Source organism: Diaporthe batatas (genome assembly GCF_019321695.1).
Source record: "Diaporthe batatas strain CRI 302-4 chromosome Unknown Contig00022, whole genome shotgun sequence".
In the NCBI taxonomy this organism is placed as follows: Eukaryota; Fungi; Ascomycota; class Sordariomycetes; order Diaporthales; family Diaporthaceae; genus Diaporthe; species Diaporthe batatas.
Genome location: NW_025408569.1, coordinates 305,950 through 324,173, shown reverse-complemented (window position 1 = coordinate 324,173; position 18,224 = coordinate 305,950). Strand labels below are relative to the sequence as shown.

Sequence of the window (18,224 nt, the reverse complement as noted above, 5' to 3'; positions counted from 1 at the left end):
TACTATTTAATAGTTATAATTAAAAGGAGTATTTTAATATATAGAATATATATTATAATATAATAGTTACTATATTATATAAATAAATATATAAATAATACTATTTAAACACTAATTACTTTATAAAAATAACTCTAATTTAAATATAGAAAATTTCTTTATAATATTAGGAATACCCTCTTTCTTTTAATACTATCCCTAACCTTATTAAACTTATATTTATAGAGTAAATATAATATATTATCCTAATAATAGTTATACAGGGAGTTTAATAGTGTGCGATATTTATGTGTTACTAGCGTACTTTTGATACCTTGGAATGCAAACGAGTGTATATATTTGCATTTGCAGACAGCAATTGGTAGCCCTCGCTCGCGCTGTCGGAAACAACGTGCACTGTATTTCGAATTCATGTTGGCACGTCGCCCGCCTTCTCCCATCATGGTAGCCAATATGCATCACCACATCATCAACCCGTACTTGAGAACTCAGCCTCCCCCAGAGCTTCTCGTGGTCGGCCTCCCTCGGCACGATGCAGCCGGACATCTCCAGGGGCTGCTTGTCGCGAAGGGTGCCACGTCCATCTCAAGACACAAATTTGAAAGTGTCCAATCAGCTTCTCGGACCACGATCTTTTCTCCGCCTGGTTTACACTCCTATACTGTGCACACATCCTGCCCATCTCGCTCAACACCCGGTGTTCCCTCGGACCCAGCAGAGGAATTTTTCCCACCGTCGTCACCCGTGACCGGCCAGAACCGAGTCAGCAAACTCTACGCTGCTTGGTGCACTGTTCCAACGCTTCATCACACCAACTAGAAGTCGGCTGCCAATATCGAGGTGACATGAGGACTGCAAGATGCCTAATAAGCTACGTGGTGAACACCAAAGACATGGTGGCGCACGAACGAATTGGTGCACATCCAACAATCACGAGCGGTTTAAGCAATGGAGGGGTACAGATCGCCCAAAAAAATCCCCGCGACGCCAAAAGACGCGACGCTCCCCGGTCGACGTGGATCCCAGTCAAGTGCTGCTTGGGCCGTCCAATGGCATCTGCTCCAATTTGCTGAAATGCACCAGTCTTCTCGTCCATGCAAGAGCCTGCTCATCAGCTAGGCGTGTCTAACGCTTCCAGGTGACCAGCTTTGATGCGAGTCATATTGCCGAAGGCTGCCCATGATTTGATCTAAAAAAGCATGGGGATGCGTCAAACTTTTCCTCGGTGCCTCTCCAACCGGTTTTTCTGTCACATCATCTCGGACCTGCAGGGCTTGAAGCTCCACGGACTAAGCACAAGTTGATCAAGCGCGACTCATCTCTATCCTCGCCGATTGCCGGGTAGCTTAAGGTTCCTGCAACGTCCACTCGTGGGCCGCCGGCCATAGACTGGATGGGGATCATTCAGACACACGGCTCACGAATGTCCAAATCCGACAGAGGTTTCAGCGTAACCTCCATTCGTGAAGACGGGCGTTCATGCCGTCACCTAGGCCGAACCTGCCGGAGGATCCGGCGGGTGAGCGGGCCAATGCGAGGGATCGACCTCGGTCCGGTCAGGTTGATCGCTCGGCTTACATGTAGTCTGGCAAATCCTCCAGGGACTGTCCCAGCGATGCTGCTGACGAGGGCGACTAAGCGACCATTTGTTTAATCAGGGTTGTTTGGACAATGGTGTTGGGCGCTGCAGCACATGCTCCTTGCTCCAAGACATCGTGAAACTTGTCCACCAGCGCGTCATCCCAGCCACACTGCGCGCATTTGGAAGTCTCCATACCAAAACAGCATCCTGAAAGCATTTGTCCAAAGACAGCGTCGTACTGAGAAAGGAGCCAACCTTCCCATGAGATCATTTGCCCCTGCATGTCTGCAGGCTGCAATCTGCACAGTGATCCTCCAGCTGCACGTGCGGCAAGTCGCACCGTGGATCTCAGCCCCTAGTCGGGGCTGCTGTGAGGCGGTTGTCGGCGAACCTTGGACTGCGGACTCCTACTTACCTACGTATCGTCTACGGTATAGACTTCTCGATTTGCTCCGAGCCTCATGGACGAACAAACCAATACGTTTCACATTGGGTTCCAATTGAAGATGATCGATATATCTCGCAATTAGCAGCAACAGTAACACGTGGCACTTTGAGGAACTCCGATAATTATCCTCTCCCCTCTTCTAGCCTGCGCTCGGCCGGTGCGCTGGCGCGTAATACTGAGGCTGTCGAGCGCGCGCGCAGGGTCATACCTCGCTCCACGCCCATCACCTCGGGGACAGCATGGCTTGCATGGGTTCATGGCCACATCACCGTCCCATTGATGTGCTGTCTAATGGGTTAGTTACGGCTTGCTCTCTAGCAGCTTCCTGCTGCCCAGGTCGCGCCAGCGGACATTGCGAGCTACCCGGATCGCCTCGGCGGCCTGGGCCCTTCGGACTGGCGATGTCACCACCTGGGCAATACAGTCACTCCCGGATACAAGGCTCGACAGCCCGGAGCACTCCAGGCACCCCGAACCGAGTCGGGGCGGGCGGTGCAGGCTGGTAGGCTGGCCAGTTTGAACACTGCCACCGTCGCATGCCCAAGGGTCAGTTTCACCCAATTCATCGCCCTGTCTACACTGGTAGCGGACGGCTGCCCGGCTGGTCTTTCTCTCAGCACCGAGCCCACCCCCCTGGTGAGGGACTGCTCGTTCTCCCGGGTCTCGCCCCCCCCCGCCCAAATGGCACCATCGTAGCGTTGCAGTCCAGTCATCATACACACATACAGTACCATCATAATTACGTGCCACTACTGTAGGGAACAGTTACCCGGATCCCACCGCGCGACTGAGCAGTCCCGTCCCAAAAAGGGTTGTCTCGGCCGGACCGGCGCTGAGCCCAGCAGCCACCAGGCATGCAACATGAATGGCCTTCTTTCATCCATTCTTGCCTGCACTGCAATGCAATGCGCCTACGCGATGCTTGCAGGAGGGGAGGGGGGAATAGCGGCAGCTGCTCAACATCCCCCCATCAATCCTATAGGGCAGCCAAAACTGGCACCTCTTGGTTCCAGGCCCGGCCTTGTCTAGCGTGGGCAGTCCGGCCGAAGCTTATTATTATCCCACCTGCCCACCACCCCTTGCGCGTCGCAACGCATGCAGCATGCGAGACATCCACTCTATCTGAGGCTGTCGCGTCGCCGACTAGTGTAGTCCTCCCCCCCCCCCCGGCCCCTCGTGAGGCTCACCTGGCAATACGCGAAATATGAATGCTAGACATGTGGAGTGGCGCCGCTGGCCAATGGGGTGCGTCGTGCGGCGCCGAACCCTCGGCGCGGGTTGAATAGTTAGTTGACCTGGGCAAGCAAGCAAGACTCGAGATGCCTGCAGATGAGATGGACGGATGGATGGATGGATGGGCCGACTCCTCAATTAAATGGGGTTCTTGACCTCAAGGGACACGCCAGCAGCCCATTGTAGCGTGGCGACAACAAGGTCCCGCCCGCACTCCGTGCTGTACTCCAGCTGTACTTGACAGGACGAACTCCTGCGAGGTTGAGGATCTGGGGAGGCCGTGCGCCCGCGGCTGGTTTCTTCTTCTTTTTTCTTTCGGGGTCCACGCACATACATGCATACATGCATGTGTTTTTTGTCTCGTCTCGGTAACTGCCGATGACAATGAGATCAACGCCCTCCTGCCTCCCCACGTCCGTCACACAGGTAAGGGTCCCATTCAGGACGGCGACATGGATGGGGATGGGATGGGGTGGTGGTGGTGCCAGCTCGGCTTATTATCAGATGGGGCTGGGCTGGGCCTGGCCTCGAGGTAGGTGGTCCGACAAGCGACGGGTCCTACCCGTTTTGCTCTCTTCGTATTATCTACCTAGCATGTGAGACAATTGCAAACAAGCGGGCAGAGATCGATCTCGGTTCTGTGGTTCTCGAATGGCCGCACAAGACATAGGGACTCCCGCGCACCGCATGCGTCTGTGGTCGGCGGCAAAACGCGAAGGATCCGGGCGGAGGTGTTCTTGTGTTTTTCTTTTCTGTCCAGAGGCGTGCGGCCGTTACCCGTGGAACGTGACTTTTCAGACTTACTATCGGGTGTGTTGTTGGATGTCGAACGTAACTCTAGTTGACTACGTGGTCTCTGCCGTGATTCAGGGCTTGTGTCGAGCCAAGTGTGCAGGTTTGACATTGATGCTTCTCCCCAGAGTCTATCAGTGTACGAGATATCTGCGTTGCGTGGGGGGTGGTCGGTCTCTATTGTACTCGAGAACGAGGAAATCGACTTGTCTCAAAGTGCCTAGATGACACTTGGTGGCATTGCCAGCCATGGGGATCATGTCCACACGTCTCAATATCAGACAACACATGTTCTGATAGGCATGCAATGCTCGCCTCAAGAACCACAACCGCAAGGACACTGGTTGTGATAGACAGCAGCCGGGGGCCAGATGTCGATTTGCCTTCCCTGGATCACCAAATGTGTGCTCTCCTGTTCTGCCGTGTCCAAGATCGACGTTCTGGACTGGCAAGAACCTAATAGTTATACAGATAGACACCGGTCCCGCGACTCGACTTGTTGGAAGTCCACAGGGCACTGAAGAATGATCATCTCTCTGTTCCCAACGCTGTCTGATCGCTGGCTTGATGAAGGTGATCCAAGACTCACGCCCGCAAAATGAGGGGGTGTACAGATGGGAGGTTATTCCATTACTGGATTTTTGTCGTATGGAACAACCTCCTACAGGGTGGACTCCTATATAATAGTACCCCATCACGGGAGAAGCTCATACGGGAGAAGCTCCCTCATATTTTGTGGATGTGGATCCAATCTATAATCAAACACGGCGCGATTACATTTTCAGCATCTGCCCTGCCAAGAACCCTCAAAGTCACATCTGTATCACGCACTACTTGGCAGAGAGTCTTGAACGATAACATCAGAGAGCATAAGAGACTCGAATCAACTATGAACGGTGAGGAGCACAAGAACCCGATGGAAGGATGGGCCTGGTGCCTCCTCACCTCGATTTGAGGCCGATAAAATATCGTAGTTACAAGAAGCAAAACCCGACGAGACTGTCATGCCCAATGATCATCATGACTTTTTGAGAAAAAAAAAAAAAAAAACTAAAAAAAAACTTGGAACCTGCCACACAAGCGCTGAGATTTGCAAAGGCTCCCAGCTTCGAGTTGCTTGAGCAGATTTTGATAATCACCCTCGTCTCAATGTTCGCACTCGCCGGCCTCGCTCTACAGCCTCACCAGCAGGAGTTCCAGACGGCTTGCCCATCTCCCCGCCCTTCCCAGACGTACCTTCACTCTGTACCTTCAAGATCATCGGATGATCCGTGACACGCCTTTGCGCGGTGGAGAGCGAGTCTGCGCCGCCCGACGGAGCCTCAGTCTGGCTGGGGACACCGAGAGACGTCAGATGAGCTGCTGGAAGTGAGTCCGCTTGACTAGTCGAAGTCTTGCGATGGTTCTCAAGCACAGTCTCAGACCCCTCGCTGCTTTCCGGCAGCTGCTCGATCCTCGTGCCTTTTCCCCGTACGTTGCCGACATCGGCCTTGCCAATGTCTTCTTCAAAGCGACATCCGATGCGCCGGAGTTTATCCCGCAGCTCCTGGCCGGAGGCCATCTCGGTAGAGGCTGGTGTTCGTTCAAACACACCATCGGCTTGCGGTTGTCCAGGGGTCTCGATGTTTCCACTGGAGGCGCCCACGTCAGCCTGATCGACGCCGTCTTCGATGCGACATCCAAGCCGCCGCAACTGATCCTGAATCTCCTGAAGCTCCTGGGCCCTTTTGGTCCTAGTCTCGAAAGGAAGGGGCAAAGGGCTCAGAGCCACAGCCGTGTCCTGCTTATCGAGAGGAACTGCGCGAGCCAGGTCAGCTGCGGGTTGATCGAGGTGCTGCTTGTCAGGACTGCTAGGCGGAGCGACGGAACTGAAATGGAGATTGGGCACTCGTGGATGCTTCTGAGGAAACTGCCTCTCTACTACCATGGATGGCTCAGCCTTCGAGACCTTCAGCCTCTTCGTCGCCTGGGTCTTCTCGTCAGCTGCCGGGAGAGGCCGCTTTCTATGGCAACGAAACGTAACGTTCTTCGGCTGCTCGTCAAGTATGATGCGATCACTGTTTTCGCCAATCTCAGAGAAATTGTCACCGGTACGGTCGTTGTCCGGGTCGGATGGCGGCACCTCTTCCTCCACATCATGTGCTTGAAATCGATGATCTATGATTCTTTCTTGCTGGCACTTGGGTGAAGGAGAGCGAACATCTTGTGGCTCTCCTCCCATTGCGAGCCAGCGACTGTGGGCCTGAGGATCATACCCATCACTGCGATCATCGTCACCGAGCTCCCTCAGGTCATTGCTAAGATGAAGCGTCCGCTGGAAAAGGGACGGCTGAGTTGGATCCAAGCTCTTTGGAACTGGTGTTCTCATCGCAGCAGAATCTTGATATAACTGCCCCGACTGTCCAGCCTTGGACATTTGAGGCACTGCCGCATTCTCCGAGCTGAGAACGTCGATAGAAATTGTAGCGTGGTCTGGTTTGATGCCTGGACCAACGCCCATTCGAATCGCTTGTTCCAAAGTACGACCAATATCTTGGAGCGTGACGGTTTCTTCAGTAATAACAATGTCTTCTATCAGATTAGTTAGTCTCCGAACGGCTCGCAATGACAAGAGGCTGAGAAACATGAGGCTAGGAAGGTAGGTGGGAGGAAGGATAAGAAGGAAGAGGGCAAGAAGGAAGAGGGCAAGAAGGAAGAGGGCAAGAAGGAAGAGGGCAAGAAGGAAGAGGGCAAGAATGAGGACAACTGTCCTGTTTCTTTGCTGCTACGTACCAGCGGAGACGCGACGCTTGCGAGAGATGTAGCCAGTGTCGAAGAACTCGGCCCCGATCACTCGCATTCCTTTGTGGTAAGGACGGGCTATCACCAATTTACGATTCAAGGGCACACCCTCTGTTCCGAGTGAAGCCTCTGGCAGTGATATGCAGCGCATCTGTCTCGAGCGCGAGGTTGAGGCGCCTCGGTACTGATGCAGCCTGTCGAGAAGCTCATTCAATGCTTTTCTGCTGACTTCCGACCAAGGGCCCCCGATCTTGGAGAGGAGATAGTCATTTCTATCCTTCAGTATACAGAATGCCTTCCAGAGAAGAAGCATGTTCTGGAGAGTCGGCTCAACTATGATGTCTTCAGGCTGGAACTCGGGGCTGTCCTCTTGCGTTTTACTTCCTAATGAGAGGTATGTGTAGTTTAGCGCGGAGTCTACAAGCCGGATAAAGATCCGCCCACACGAGGGTGATGATTTCAAGAACTTGGAGAACGCCTGGTCTTCAAGATCAAGATAAGGTGATCCCATCAAGAGCATAAGCTTGGAGCTTGGAGACACGAAGTCAGCCGCTGACCCTTTGATGTCTGTAATCCACTCCTGCAATGGAAGTCCAAGGGTGAGACCTGGTATAACGGCGGCCAAGGGAGTGGCATTGGCAGTCAGACTCGGCACTAAAACGGTGGAATCGGGATGGAAGGCTTGTCCAGCCTCGTGTGGGCCCTTCCACCTGAGACTGTCCCTCTCCTCGTTGTCTGGGTTGAAAGTGCCTTCATTCACGGCCATCCAGAGTTCCTTGGTGGTGTCTCGCCAGCTGCGGGTGTACTCTTCAAGCTCCACTAAGCGCTGATTATAACGCTGCTCCACCCTCTGCTGGTGCTCCTCGACGCGTGTTATGAATGCATCCTGGAACAGCCTTGAAACTGTCTGGTTATTCAGGAGAAGTGCAAGAGCCTGACTGTCGTTGAGCGTGTCCAGAGCAGCGGGCACACGTGACAACGGCTGCTGCGATGGTTGAGTAGCTTCGGCTTGACCCTGGGCATTGTTCGCTGCGGCTTCTGAAGCTCGAATCTTTGCAAAGGGAGACTGGGAGTCTGCTGAGCTGAAGACGGAAGAGGACATGCGGGGTCGTTTGTGGCTGACGCTGACGATGCAGTGTTAATAACAGATGGCGGGTGGGAGACGGTAGTAACGAGGCACGCGTACCTCTGTCGTTCTGATGGCTGCCCAAAGACTGGAGCATCCACCGACTTGCTCGAGGCCAACATCCGAGCTGGGAAGTGAGGCTGGGTTGGAGTTTGAAAAGCGGCTGAGCCAAAACCACTCTTCCTGGGATCTCGTTTGTCATCCATGATGAATAGCGGTCGAGGGCAACAGGACTAAGGCTGAAGCTGGTGCGGGTACAGAGGCAGTCAGTCGAAGCTGATGAAGTGGGGAGCAGAGGGTGTCGGTGTGGGTGTACAAGGTCAAACACACTGCACCTAGGTGGTGATTTGACTGATGTGGCCCAGGAAAGAGAGGGGGGATGTGCTGCTGGGTGCTGGATGGCAAGTGCAGCCCCAAGGTGGTTAAGGGAAACGGCGGCCAGTGTCGCTGCAAGACAAGACGGTCGGGCGGTCATCGCAGCTCACACCAACGTTTTGTTGACTGGATAAAGGCCGTCTGGTGCTTGCTACCGGGTGACAGAGGACTGGACTCGGTTTGCCGCTGGAGAACTCCACACACGCCTTCCAACCTGAACCTCTGGACCTTCCTTCGCTGTCTCTGCGCCACCTGGGCACAACTAGCAGCCCATACTTGGAGGGGGCACGCATTGAGGAAGCCCATTTGAACTCATTGGCTACAAAGTTTCTCATAGAGGACAACATCTTCCTCTGGAACTCGCTCCTCTGGGATGAACTCACAAGCTACCATGGGACACCCCCTTGCGGGACGGACAACCTCTCAGAGAACAATCTCCACCACGTTGAACTCAAGAGATCGGGGATGAGCACCCGCAAAAACGGAGGGTACACCCAAGGACAACCTCCCCTACGATAATCTTATATAAGTTAAGTATTATAACAAGTGTTAACTCAAGTTTTAAAAGCTCAAGTTATCCTATATCTTATCTACCTTGGTAGATAGCTGGCCTTGGTGTACCCTCTGTCTTTGTGGGTGTGATTCTCTGATCCCGAATCCAGACTGCAATCCACCTCGATACAAGTTCAACCGTGCCTTCATGATGCACCCTGACAACGGGATCAAGGTCGTCGCTTAGCGACCCGTCTCGGCTGGTCACGAGCTCTGAGGTGGCTACTATGATTTATAGCAAATGCAGCGCTGTTTCTTGATACGCTTTTCGAAATTGTGTTCCTAAAGTCCAGGAAAAGACAGACATCCACATCTACTTCAATGACGGACTTCTGAGCTCGTCCTATTCAAATCCTCTCAGCACTCTCTTCTGCATCGGGTCAACCACAGGCTTGCGATCCTGTCCCTGTTACCCAAAGATCACTAATTTTACAACAGGAAACCGCCAAACCGCGGCCCTTGCAAGTCACTTTCCAGAAGCTCTCTCTTCTACCGTGACTAACCACGACTCAACAGAGGAGACCTTTGACGACTTCACCCTGGGTCTGTTGGATGCGGCGGTTCCCTCACATCCCCTACGAAACACCGCCAACGAGACCAGACTCTCGCGACACAATCGAGGAGCACCTGGCCCTGCTCTCAAAAGCTGAGGCTTCTCCTGCGGCCCTCGGCCGCGAAGCCCATGTCGAGAACATCTCCTCGCCGCTTCTGCTCCATCCGGACCTACACAAGAGGAAGATTCTCGTAGACCAGGACGACCCTGCCAAGATCACGGCTATCATCGACTGGCGGTCGACCAGCCTCGACCCGGCGCTGCTTTATTCCAATAAAGTGCCAGACTTGTGTGAGCATCCTGGAGGCATTGCTCATGGCGCTCCGGGCTCGTACCACGTTGCCCAAGACCAGAGTGAGGAGGCATCAAAGGGAGCAAAGGCATGCTTAGGAAGGAGGCTGCGATCCTCACAAAGGCTCGGGAGCTTCGGCTGGAGGCTTCAAGCCCAACGTTACACGCATTGCAAAATCGGGACTCTGCCCTTCTTCGCCCTTTTAGACACTGATAGAGCGACTGATGGCAAGGCATATGTGGGCTCTGCAGTGACCTGATGGATCTCTCCCAAGACGTGGGCCGCAATCGGTCTGCCAGGGTCCTGTCCGTACCAGCCTACAGAAGAACAGCTGGCGAGGCATAATGCGCAGGGGAGGGTTTCGAGTTGGCACTTAAGCTTGCTTTAAAAAGGCTTCATGAATGTTCTTTCACCTTATGATCAGGGCTTTGTCTACGCAGATAGATGGGGTCGTCAAAGAGGCCGCGGATGATCTTTTCAAGCGTTGGTTGTCGCAGGCAGATATAGAAGCAGCTGTGGCGATACCACAATTGAGCTTGATGACAGGCGTCTTTCCTTCTACACAATCCGACCGTCTAGCAGTTTCTGGGCCAGGTCTTACACAGGCGGAAATTTGCGCCACCACTTGAAGAGTCTCTCGCCCCCTTCTCAGCCAAGTTCAGTGCGACTTTTGGATTTAAGCACTCAGAGAGTGACAGACCACGCACATGCGACCAGAGGTTACTGGCTGGTAACCGCTTCAGCGCACGCAAGAGTTTCTAGAAAACATCAATCCCATTCCAGTCTTTATCTAAGCTTTCTCTAAACACGTATGAGACCCATCGGGAGGCAGAAGCAAAGCCAGAGGCACAAACATGGGCTGTGGGATGCCACAATCTGTCCCATCCACCGCCACGGGAATGCAAGCCTCTAGTTCACCGCAAACCCCCGCAGCCTAGCCTCCATTGATTCCCTAATCCCGCGACGGAATCGTCTTTCCTGCACCGTCCCCAAGCTTCAGCATCGCAACAGGCCCCGCCCCGGAGGGAACCATCTAAACATTCCCTGGGGCTCCAGTACAGCCCACCCCGCCACCTCCAGGCGACAGGGAAAACAAATCATCGCTTGGTCCAACTGCCAACCTTGGTGCTTCCTGTCAGTGCCTACCGTAGCCAAAGACGCCGTCCTAGTCACGGCGGGTCTTCTTCTAAGGAGGCGTCGGCGCCTGCTGCGCCTCTGCGCCGCGGATGAATCGGCCCTCCTCCTGCATAGCGATCGAAAGGCTGGAGTTCGGATCATTGAGGGCGGCACGGATGATAGCCATGCGCTCTGCGTGATTGGGCTCTCTGTGGTTGGGCTCTCTCTTGTTGGGATTGCGAGCCGCCGCACCGGCGAAGCCCTGGCCGGCGAGGCTGGGCACGAGGCCATTGCCTCGAGGCGCGGGCGAGGTCTCAGGGCGTGCGGAATTGCCAGCGTCGTCGTCGTGGTGGTCGTCGTGGTGGTCGTCGTGCTTGTTGTACTTCATCATCACGCCGACGATATCCCTCGCAGCCTGCGCGGTTACCAGCTGTCGGTGGTAGATCACCGCGTCGGCGACGGCGCTCCTCACATTCCTGGGGAGCTTGTCGACGATGGCCTTCGGGATGAAGATGCCGGGCTGGCTGCTGGCGTTGTGGTCATCGGCAGTGGCAGCCTCCTGGGGCTTCTTGGCAGCGCCCTTGCGAGAGGACGGGTTGTTGGTACCACCTGCAGTGGGAGTCGCGTTGGCCGAGGAACCCTCGTTTGTGCCCTGGTAGTAGACAAATATCAGCCACAGTCACCTGATAAGGCCTGAACATCGGCGTAGGACGGAGTCTGGGAAAAGCTTACCATGGAGTCAATCTGTCGCTGCCGGCGCGGGGGAGTCGGCGGTCCATACAGCTCCCTGTCCCGCTTCTTCTCGTCCTCCTCAATCTCCTCGGTCTTGAACTTGCGCTTCGGGAGGTCGGTTGGCTTGTCCCTCTTGTTCCTCTCCTGGCTGGTCTTCACAAAAGGCACCAAGGGTCAGCATGAGCACTTGAGAGAATTTGTCCACGTGGCAAAGGCGGATTGCCGCCACAGATAGGACTTCGGTCAGTATAGCCCTGGGATGATCGACGAACCTCGAGACTCAGCTGTATGGCGGCTTGGAAAGACATTTCCTCCAGCCTGGCAAGGTTCTCGGGATCCTCATCCTCAAACGCGTTTCCGGTAAAGGGGTTGATTGCAGTGGGGTCCCAGTTCAGCTTGCCCATTTTGTAGTAATCTTGGACCAGTCTCTATACAGGGAGGGGAGCTGTTCCGGGTGTCAAGGAGCAATGGAGTCTTGCAAAGGGGGATTCAGAAGGGTGGCAGGAGTGAGACAGGAGAGTTGGAGTCTTTCGTGGGCAAAGAACAAACGCAAATGGTGAAAGGCTTGACGTATGCTCTCTCAGTGACTGAGGGAAACAAACGCGGCAGATGCATTGCCATCCAAACGTTTCAAACACCTCGACTGTGCAAAACACCCTGAGTCTTAATAGGAAACGCCTGCAACAGTATATACATTCACTTCGTCTGGAGTAATTTTGAAGTCTGTCCTGCTTCCATGACCGATTGTAGGATGGGAGTGTGTTAAAAATAGTTGTTTTTTGCAGAAGCTCCATAGTGTACTGCATACTACGTAGACTGACAACTGAATGGCAGGCCAAGGCACATCGCAGGACTGTCCTACGTGAATCTTCAAGAGACGGAAAATCATGGAATCCATAAACTGATCCAATATCTAATCCTCGACAGCCATGGTTATTCATGGTCTCAAGTCAGGATTCGTGAATTGAAGCAGAGGTGGTCCAGATATAGTTATGGTACAACTTTGGAATGGATATAGGGTCAAGACTGTCTGAGCCTTCACAGGGACAAGGGCTATAAATGATGAACTGAGGGCAGAAAGTAGATGACGAGACACAGACAACTTATCGGTGATTCCGAAACAAACAGTTTACCGGCAACCAAGTATTAATCTGTCCAGGTTTGAAGGATGGGTCACCATTTTCGTTGGAAACTTGGTTCCTGGTCGGGATCATGAAAGACCAGAGTGTGGAGACAGGTCATAGGAAGCACGGGTGAAACACTGGATCAAGAGAATGACTGAGGGTATCTTTAACATTAAAGGAAGCAATATAAGACCATCTGAACGCCATACCATGCAGAAGAAACAAAGCGCCGTGAGGTCGCACAAGGAGATTTGGGATCGCAAGAAACACTCAGAATTGTGCCCGCCGTTTCCTGCCCGTATACTTGGAGGTGGCCTTGACGATCTTCCCCTTGCGCTCCATCTGCTCCTTCTTCTTGATAATCCAAGCCTTGCTGCCCTTCTTGATGTCCCCCTTGCCGTTCTTGCCCTGCCTCCTCGAGTCGTGCACGTCCACGCCGTCCATGCCCTTGACCACCCCCGTGATGTCGCCACCCGTGCCGCCCACGGTGAGCACCAGGTACAGCTTGACGTTCTTGGTCTCCGGGTCGTCCTCGAGGATACCCGCGCCGAAGCCCGCCTTGACGGCGGCCTGGGTGATCATGTGCTTCTGCTTGTCGTTCTTGGGGTAGAACTGGCACACGGCCTTGCCGCCCCTCTTGAGGCTGGCGTAGAGGCCGTTGAAGAACCTCGACAGCCTGCCCTCGGGGCTCGTCTCGCTGCTCTCGGCGTTGCAGAGCCACTGGATCGCGCTGATGCTGATGGCCGCGTCGAAGGTGCCCGCGCGGAACGGCACGCCCTGGCCTATGTCGGCCAGCAGCAGGTCGCCCTCGACGTCCCGCTGCAGGGCGACGTCCAGCATCGACGGCGAGACGTCCATGCCGACCCAGATGTGTGGGCCGCCCTGCTCCTCGGGCTCCGCGCTCAGGATCTCGCCGGACAGGCCGCTGCCGCAGCCGACGTCCAGGATGAAGGATGGTTCTTGGAGGTCGAGGAGCTCTAGGGCCCGGCGGGTCATGGACGCTTGGATGTTCTGGATACGGCTGCTTGTCGTGTACTTCCGCGCCTCGGTGTCATTGTAGTGGACATCGGCCGCGCTGCAGAGAAATTGAGTGTCAGTGGCGTTCTGCGCCGTGGAGACGGGCTGCGAGAGAGGGCTTACAGTGTGTCCTCGGGCCGAGACATGTTGGGCAGATGGTTGTGGAAGTGAGCCGAGTTGGCAGAAGAGTGGGCTGTGAGGGTGGCAGGTTCAACAGGAGACGTTGTCGGCTTCAATGCCTCTAGAGCTTCCCGACACCATGAATCTGCCCTGCGACGGCTTCGCTCCTGTCGTTGAAATTTCAGTGGGCTGTTGCTTATCGCGCTATCGATAAGCCCCTATCGCTCGGCCGACCGTTCTGGCGTCCGTTTCCGTCGTCATCGAAGCTCGGGCCACCTTTCCCCGGCAGGGAAGGGAGCAGTTGAGCTCGACTCGACGCGATTTGCCAGCCTGCAGGTTGAGAACACGGTTGTAATGAGGCGGGTGGCCAACGTCACTCGACTTCCTCCTCGAAACAACGGACACCGTCACAGCCAATGATTGTTTCAACCAGCCGTTCAAGATGTGGATTCTACCTCTAGTCGGCATACTTGGCTCCATCGTGGGCTTCTGCTTCCTGACGCTGGCCATCGGCAAGTCCCCTCCCTTTCCCCTGAGCTGGGTGCCAGGAGCTGGGTGCCACTGCTTGGAGCTCTGTTTATGCTAACGTCCGTGTGCAGCGTCGGGACTATACTACCTGTCCGAGCTCGTCGAGGAACACACCGTCATATCTAAACGCCTCCTGACACAGCTGATCTACGGAATCATCGGGCTCCAATTACTGCTATGCGTCGTGGACAGATTCCCCTTCTGGTTGACGCTGTTTGGGGTCGTCTCCCATGTTGTCTATCTGGGTAACATGCGGAGGTTCCCCTTCGTCACCCTGACGGACCCTTTGTTTCTCACCTCCTGCGGTAGGTTCCCTCCAACACCTGAGCATCTGTGGTTCAGGCGCTGACCGTCGCCGTCGTCTTTAGTTCTCGTCCTCATCAATCACTTCGTCTGGTACAAGCACTTCTCTTCCCGGCAAAAGGACGCATATCAAAACATGACCTCGTACTACGAAACACCCGACAACATGCCCACATTCACCGAGATCGCCTCTTACTTCGGCATCTGTGTGTGGCTCGTTCCCTTTGCGCTCTTCGTCAGCTTGAGCGCCAGCGACAATGTCCTTCCTTTCGAGAACCCGGCCGCGGCAGCAAGTGGCGATGGTAGCAAGAGAAAGGCACAGGGCATGGCAAAAGCCCTCGTAGATGGCGTACGCAATGGGCTGAGCCGGGCGGGGGCCGTGGCCGGCTACAAGAAATCAGACGACGGGTTCTGACGCTCAGGAACTATCGGCCCCATCCTACCTCTTCTGCAATACACTTCATTGCCCGGCAGCTGGTTCCTGGCCTCAGCGGCAGGTAAAATGGTGAGTGTTGGGATTTGTGCCTTTTCTTTGTTGCTTCCGATTTTCTGCTATGATGCTAGCATTTGTTGCTATGATAGTATTGGAAGAGCATTTTGCTCCAATGTCAACACACTACACACTGATTGCCTTGTTTTCCACCTATACTCTTCTCTTCGATTGTAAAAACTGCCCAGGAATTCGCTAACATCGAACCAGATACCCTCTTGTCATCAATACAATTGAGCGTTCCATGATTACCCACGTAACCTTCTCCACCCTCCTCGCGTGCATATTTCATCGAACCTCGGCCCTTGACGTCTTTCCGTAGGCTCACAGAGCGGAGACGCGTCGGCCTTGTCTGCTGTGTGATCCCGGCGCTGCTCTTGCCAGTCAGTAGTATCGATTGAACAGGCAGAGCTGAAGAGCCCGTGGTATAAACTTCTTCTCAGCCGAGCAATGCCGATTCGTATCCCAACCAAGAATGACCTTGATCTCCTCGCTGGTACACCACTCAGCATCCTCATTTGCGCTCGCAGTGTGACCGACCTGGGATATTACCATTGTCTCTTGATCACGGACATCTCTAAGGAGACTCTTGGGATGTTTAGTTCGACATGCCGCCGGGTCAAGATGCAGGCAATCGCTCCGAACGCATCTCGACATCAGGCAGCCATGCGGGCTTGGAACACCAGTCTTTCCTGTGCCCGAGCGGATGATGAATGGATTCTTGACCTCATGCAGAATCGATCAGCAGGCATTGCGCTTAGTGCAGTCTTGACTAGGACTCATCTAACCTTCTGCATCGCGGCGATGTGAAGCAGGCGATTTCAGTGTGTTAATGGACTAAACATAATCAGAGGTCCGAACAATCCGGCCCAAGAATCCCAAGTCTGGGAGCATCGAGGGCTTTAACCTACGAAACCCGCACTCCTTCTTGGGACCTGCGCTTTCCACGGTCTGCATGGGAAGTTTAGGCGAAGCAAGCTCTCGGAAGTGGGCGGCAACTCGCATCATCGCATTGCGAACAATCACCGTCGTGGCTACACGTAAATGGCCTCGGTCTTAGTAGCATGAAGCTACGGCGAGCAAGACCAATGAGGAAACCTATTGGGTGGTGGCTCGAAAACAAGCTTATCGGCCACCTGCAGGATCTCTGCTACAACTCTCGTGCCGGCATACGCGTTTGACAGCGTGGTAGGGCCACGGCGAATCTGCATCAGCGGAGAAGCTGTTCCCACCTACACCGCTCCTTACCTGCTTAGCGAATCGGCGGTTCTACGAAGCCGACAGAGTTCATGCACTCACCAGTCGCGGTGAGACGTTGCCATCCACTAGCAACAACCTCATAAATGCTCGCAGCACCCATTGCCGGCTCCGAGCTCGCTTGGCACTTCACTTTACATGTGCGTCCAATTGGTCGGCAGAGATGCCCTGAACAACCACTGCTTTCCAGTTCGGAACACGTTATTAACAAGTGCGGGTGATGCACACCATTCATTCTCCTGGCGACTCGAAAATGACGAATGTGTGTGTATTGCCGGCGCTTAACTAGCTCTGAGCTGTGACACGTTTGTTACCCACACTGCCTCCAAAGCTAGATTCTGACAATGGCATTGCCAATTTGTCGACAGTCATCTGCATTATTATCAATCATATGCATGGTCTAGACCTCGCCAGCAAACTACTGCAACCTCAAGAGGGTGTCTTCCGGCAATGCTACGTACCTGCAGACAAGGGACGGCACGGCGCACCCCAACGATCCGTGCATATTTGAGACTCACCATACCGCTTCAATCGAGCAATATTTTGGACTTTGACGTCGCTTTCCTTGGCATTTTTTGCCAACTGCCCGAACTTGCCCATGATTCATCAAAACTCCCTGGACCCAGCGAATAAGCGCGCGAAGAGATCAGTTCCACTGATTTGTACGGAGCAGGACAAGAGTTGTACATATGCCTGCCAGCTCGAATCATATGCCCGTGCAGCAATGATTGCACGTGCCCTCCACATTGAGACCCGGCTCGTGTCTTGAGAGCATGGCCATGGTGCTATGGTAGAGGTGTTGTACGAGTGGACGTTTAAGGCTTCCTGTTCGTCTCGTAGGCTATATGGGGACCTGCCAGTCCCAAACGTCTGCTCCATTGCGTCAAGCCGCTTGGCTATTGACTTTGATCGAGGAGGCGACGTCGTCTACTTGGCAGACTGTCGAGTTCACCTTGTCTGGCTGATTGTCACCAGCAGTAGTGGGGCCTTGGTCACGAGCAGCGAGTGGCCATTTCTATCTACTTCACTAGGCGACGGGCCTTTGAACGATCACCAAGGAATGCGGCAAGCCGAAGGAAGGAGAACAGCATCGGACTGAGGCAACTGGGCCCGTCACGCAGACGTCGGGCTATTTCGTGAGCTGCTCTGAAAGGTCCCAGTGTCTTGTGCCACTCAGAGCATACAATGATCCAATTAATTTACGTGCTCTTGCCGCATGAGCCCGATTGTAGCCGCAGTCGAGGTCCGATCGCACCCACATCCGGCAATCAGCAGTGGAGCGAGCAGACTTCATGTTGTGTCTCCATCTGGCAGGAAATAGATCTTGCTCAAATGGGCGAGCCCTCCTCTGCTGATGCATCTAGCTACCAAATGCTGTTGCATGGGCCCTAGTTTATGATGATAAGAAGTCCAAATATCGACGGTTCGACTTTGGCCAGCACCTGCTAATCGTCCCTAGTCCGCGAAGAAAGGGCCTTTCTGGATATCATTGAGCCAACGGTCGCACGCTACACGGCTGGCTGCTGCCCTGAAATGATGCTGGTCGGCTGGTGGCTGGTGCTGGCAAACAACTAAATATCTGATCGCTGGCACTGCTCGAGTGGCAGTCGCTGTGGAATCACAGGAGGGTCATGAGTACTGAGTGTTATTGAATGCCGCTGAGACTGCCTCATGCATCTCGCTTCTGAATCAACAAGACAACTAGGCTCGGAGATCGGATTGATTGATTCCTGAGACGGGAATTACCAAGAAGCAAAGCGATGTACCGATTCAAGCACTGTCAACGTCGAAGGCACATTAAAA

At 54.0% G+C, this 18,224-nt stretch overlaps 4 protein-coding genes across 4 annotated transcripts; 1 reads left to right on the top strand and 3 right to left on the bottom strand.

Moving 5' to 3' along the window:
• Positions 1 to 5,190: 5,190 nt before the first annotated feature.
• Positions 5,191 to 7,938, bottom strand: KVR01_012861 (uncharacterized protein; the record flags this gene model as incomplete). Its single annotated transcript, XM_044785828.1, has 2 exons — positions 5,191 to 6,626; positions 6,828 to 7,938. The coding sequence occupies 2 exons, from the start codon at positions 7,936 to 7,938 to the stop codon at positions 5,191 to 5,193; spliced, it is 2,547 nt and encodes an 848-aa protein (XP_044638017.1).
• Positions 7,939 to 10,920: 2,982 nt separating this feature from the next.
• KVR01_012880 (uncharacterized protein) lies at positions 10,921 to 11,986 on the bottom strand (the record flags this gene model as incomplete). The annotated part of the gene is made up of 3 exons (XM_044782418.1): positions 10,921 to 11,502; positions 11,583 to 11,735; positions 11,855 to 11,986. The coding sequence occupies 3 exons, from the start codon at positions 11,984 to 11,986 to the stop codon at positions 10,921 to 10,923; spliced, it is 867 nt and encodes a 288-aa protein (XP_044638036.1).
• Positions 11,987 to 12,860: 874 nt separating this feature from the next.
• KVR01_012866 (18S rRNA (guanine1575-N7)-methyltransferase) lies at positions 12,861 to 14,000 on the bottom strand. The gene is made up of 2 exons (XM_044790010.1): positions 13,847 to 14,000; positions 12,861 to 13,781 (listed from the first exon to the last, which is right to left on the bottom strand). Exons 1-2 carry the CDS (start codon positions 13,867 to 13,869, stop codon positions 12,977 to 12,979), a joined length of 828 nt encoding a protein of 275 aa, XP_044638022.1. The 5' UTR covers positions 13,870 to 14,000; the 3' UTR covers positions 12,861 to 12,976.
• Positions 14,001 to 14,146: 146 nt separating this feature from the next.
• On the top strand, positions 14,147 to 17,964 carry KVR01_012971 (uncharacterized protein). The gene is made up of 4 exons (XM_044790988.1): positions 14,147 to 14,355; positions 14,443 to 14,676; positions 14,740 to 15,179; positions 15,375 to 17,964. Exons 1-3 carry the CDS (start codon positions 14,286 to 14,288, stop codon positions 15,087 to 15,089), a joined length of 654 nt encoding a protein of 217 aa, XP_044638127.1. The 5' UTR covers positions 14,147 to 14,285; the 3' UTR covers positions 15,090 to 15,179; positions 15,375 to 17,964.
• The last annotated feature ends 260 nt before the right edge of the window (positions 17,965 to 18,224 follow it).

Bases quoted from the DNA above. Each gene is read 5' to 3' on its own strand.
- KVR01_012866 (XM_044790010.1), bottom strand. From the start codon at position 13,869: ATGTCTCGGCCCGAGGACACACT. The intron at 13,782-13,846 runs GTAAGCCCTCTC...ATTTCTCTGCAG, and splicing joins TCTCGGCCCGAGGACACACT to CGCGGCCGATGTCCACTACA.
- KVR01_012971 (XM_044790988.1), top strand. From the start codon at position 14,286: ATGTGGATTCTACCTCTAGTCGGCATACTTGGCTCCATCGTGGGCTTC. The intron at 14,356-14,442 runs GCAAGTCCCCTC...GTCCGTGTGCAG, and splicing joins CTTCCTGACGCTGGCCATCG to CGTCGGGACTATACTACCTG. The intron at 14,677-14,739 runs GTAGGTTCCCTC...CGTCGTCTTTAG, and splicing joins TTTGTTTCTCACCTCCTGCG to TTCTCGTCCTCATCAATCAC.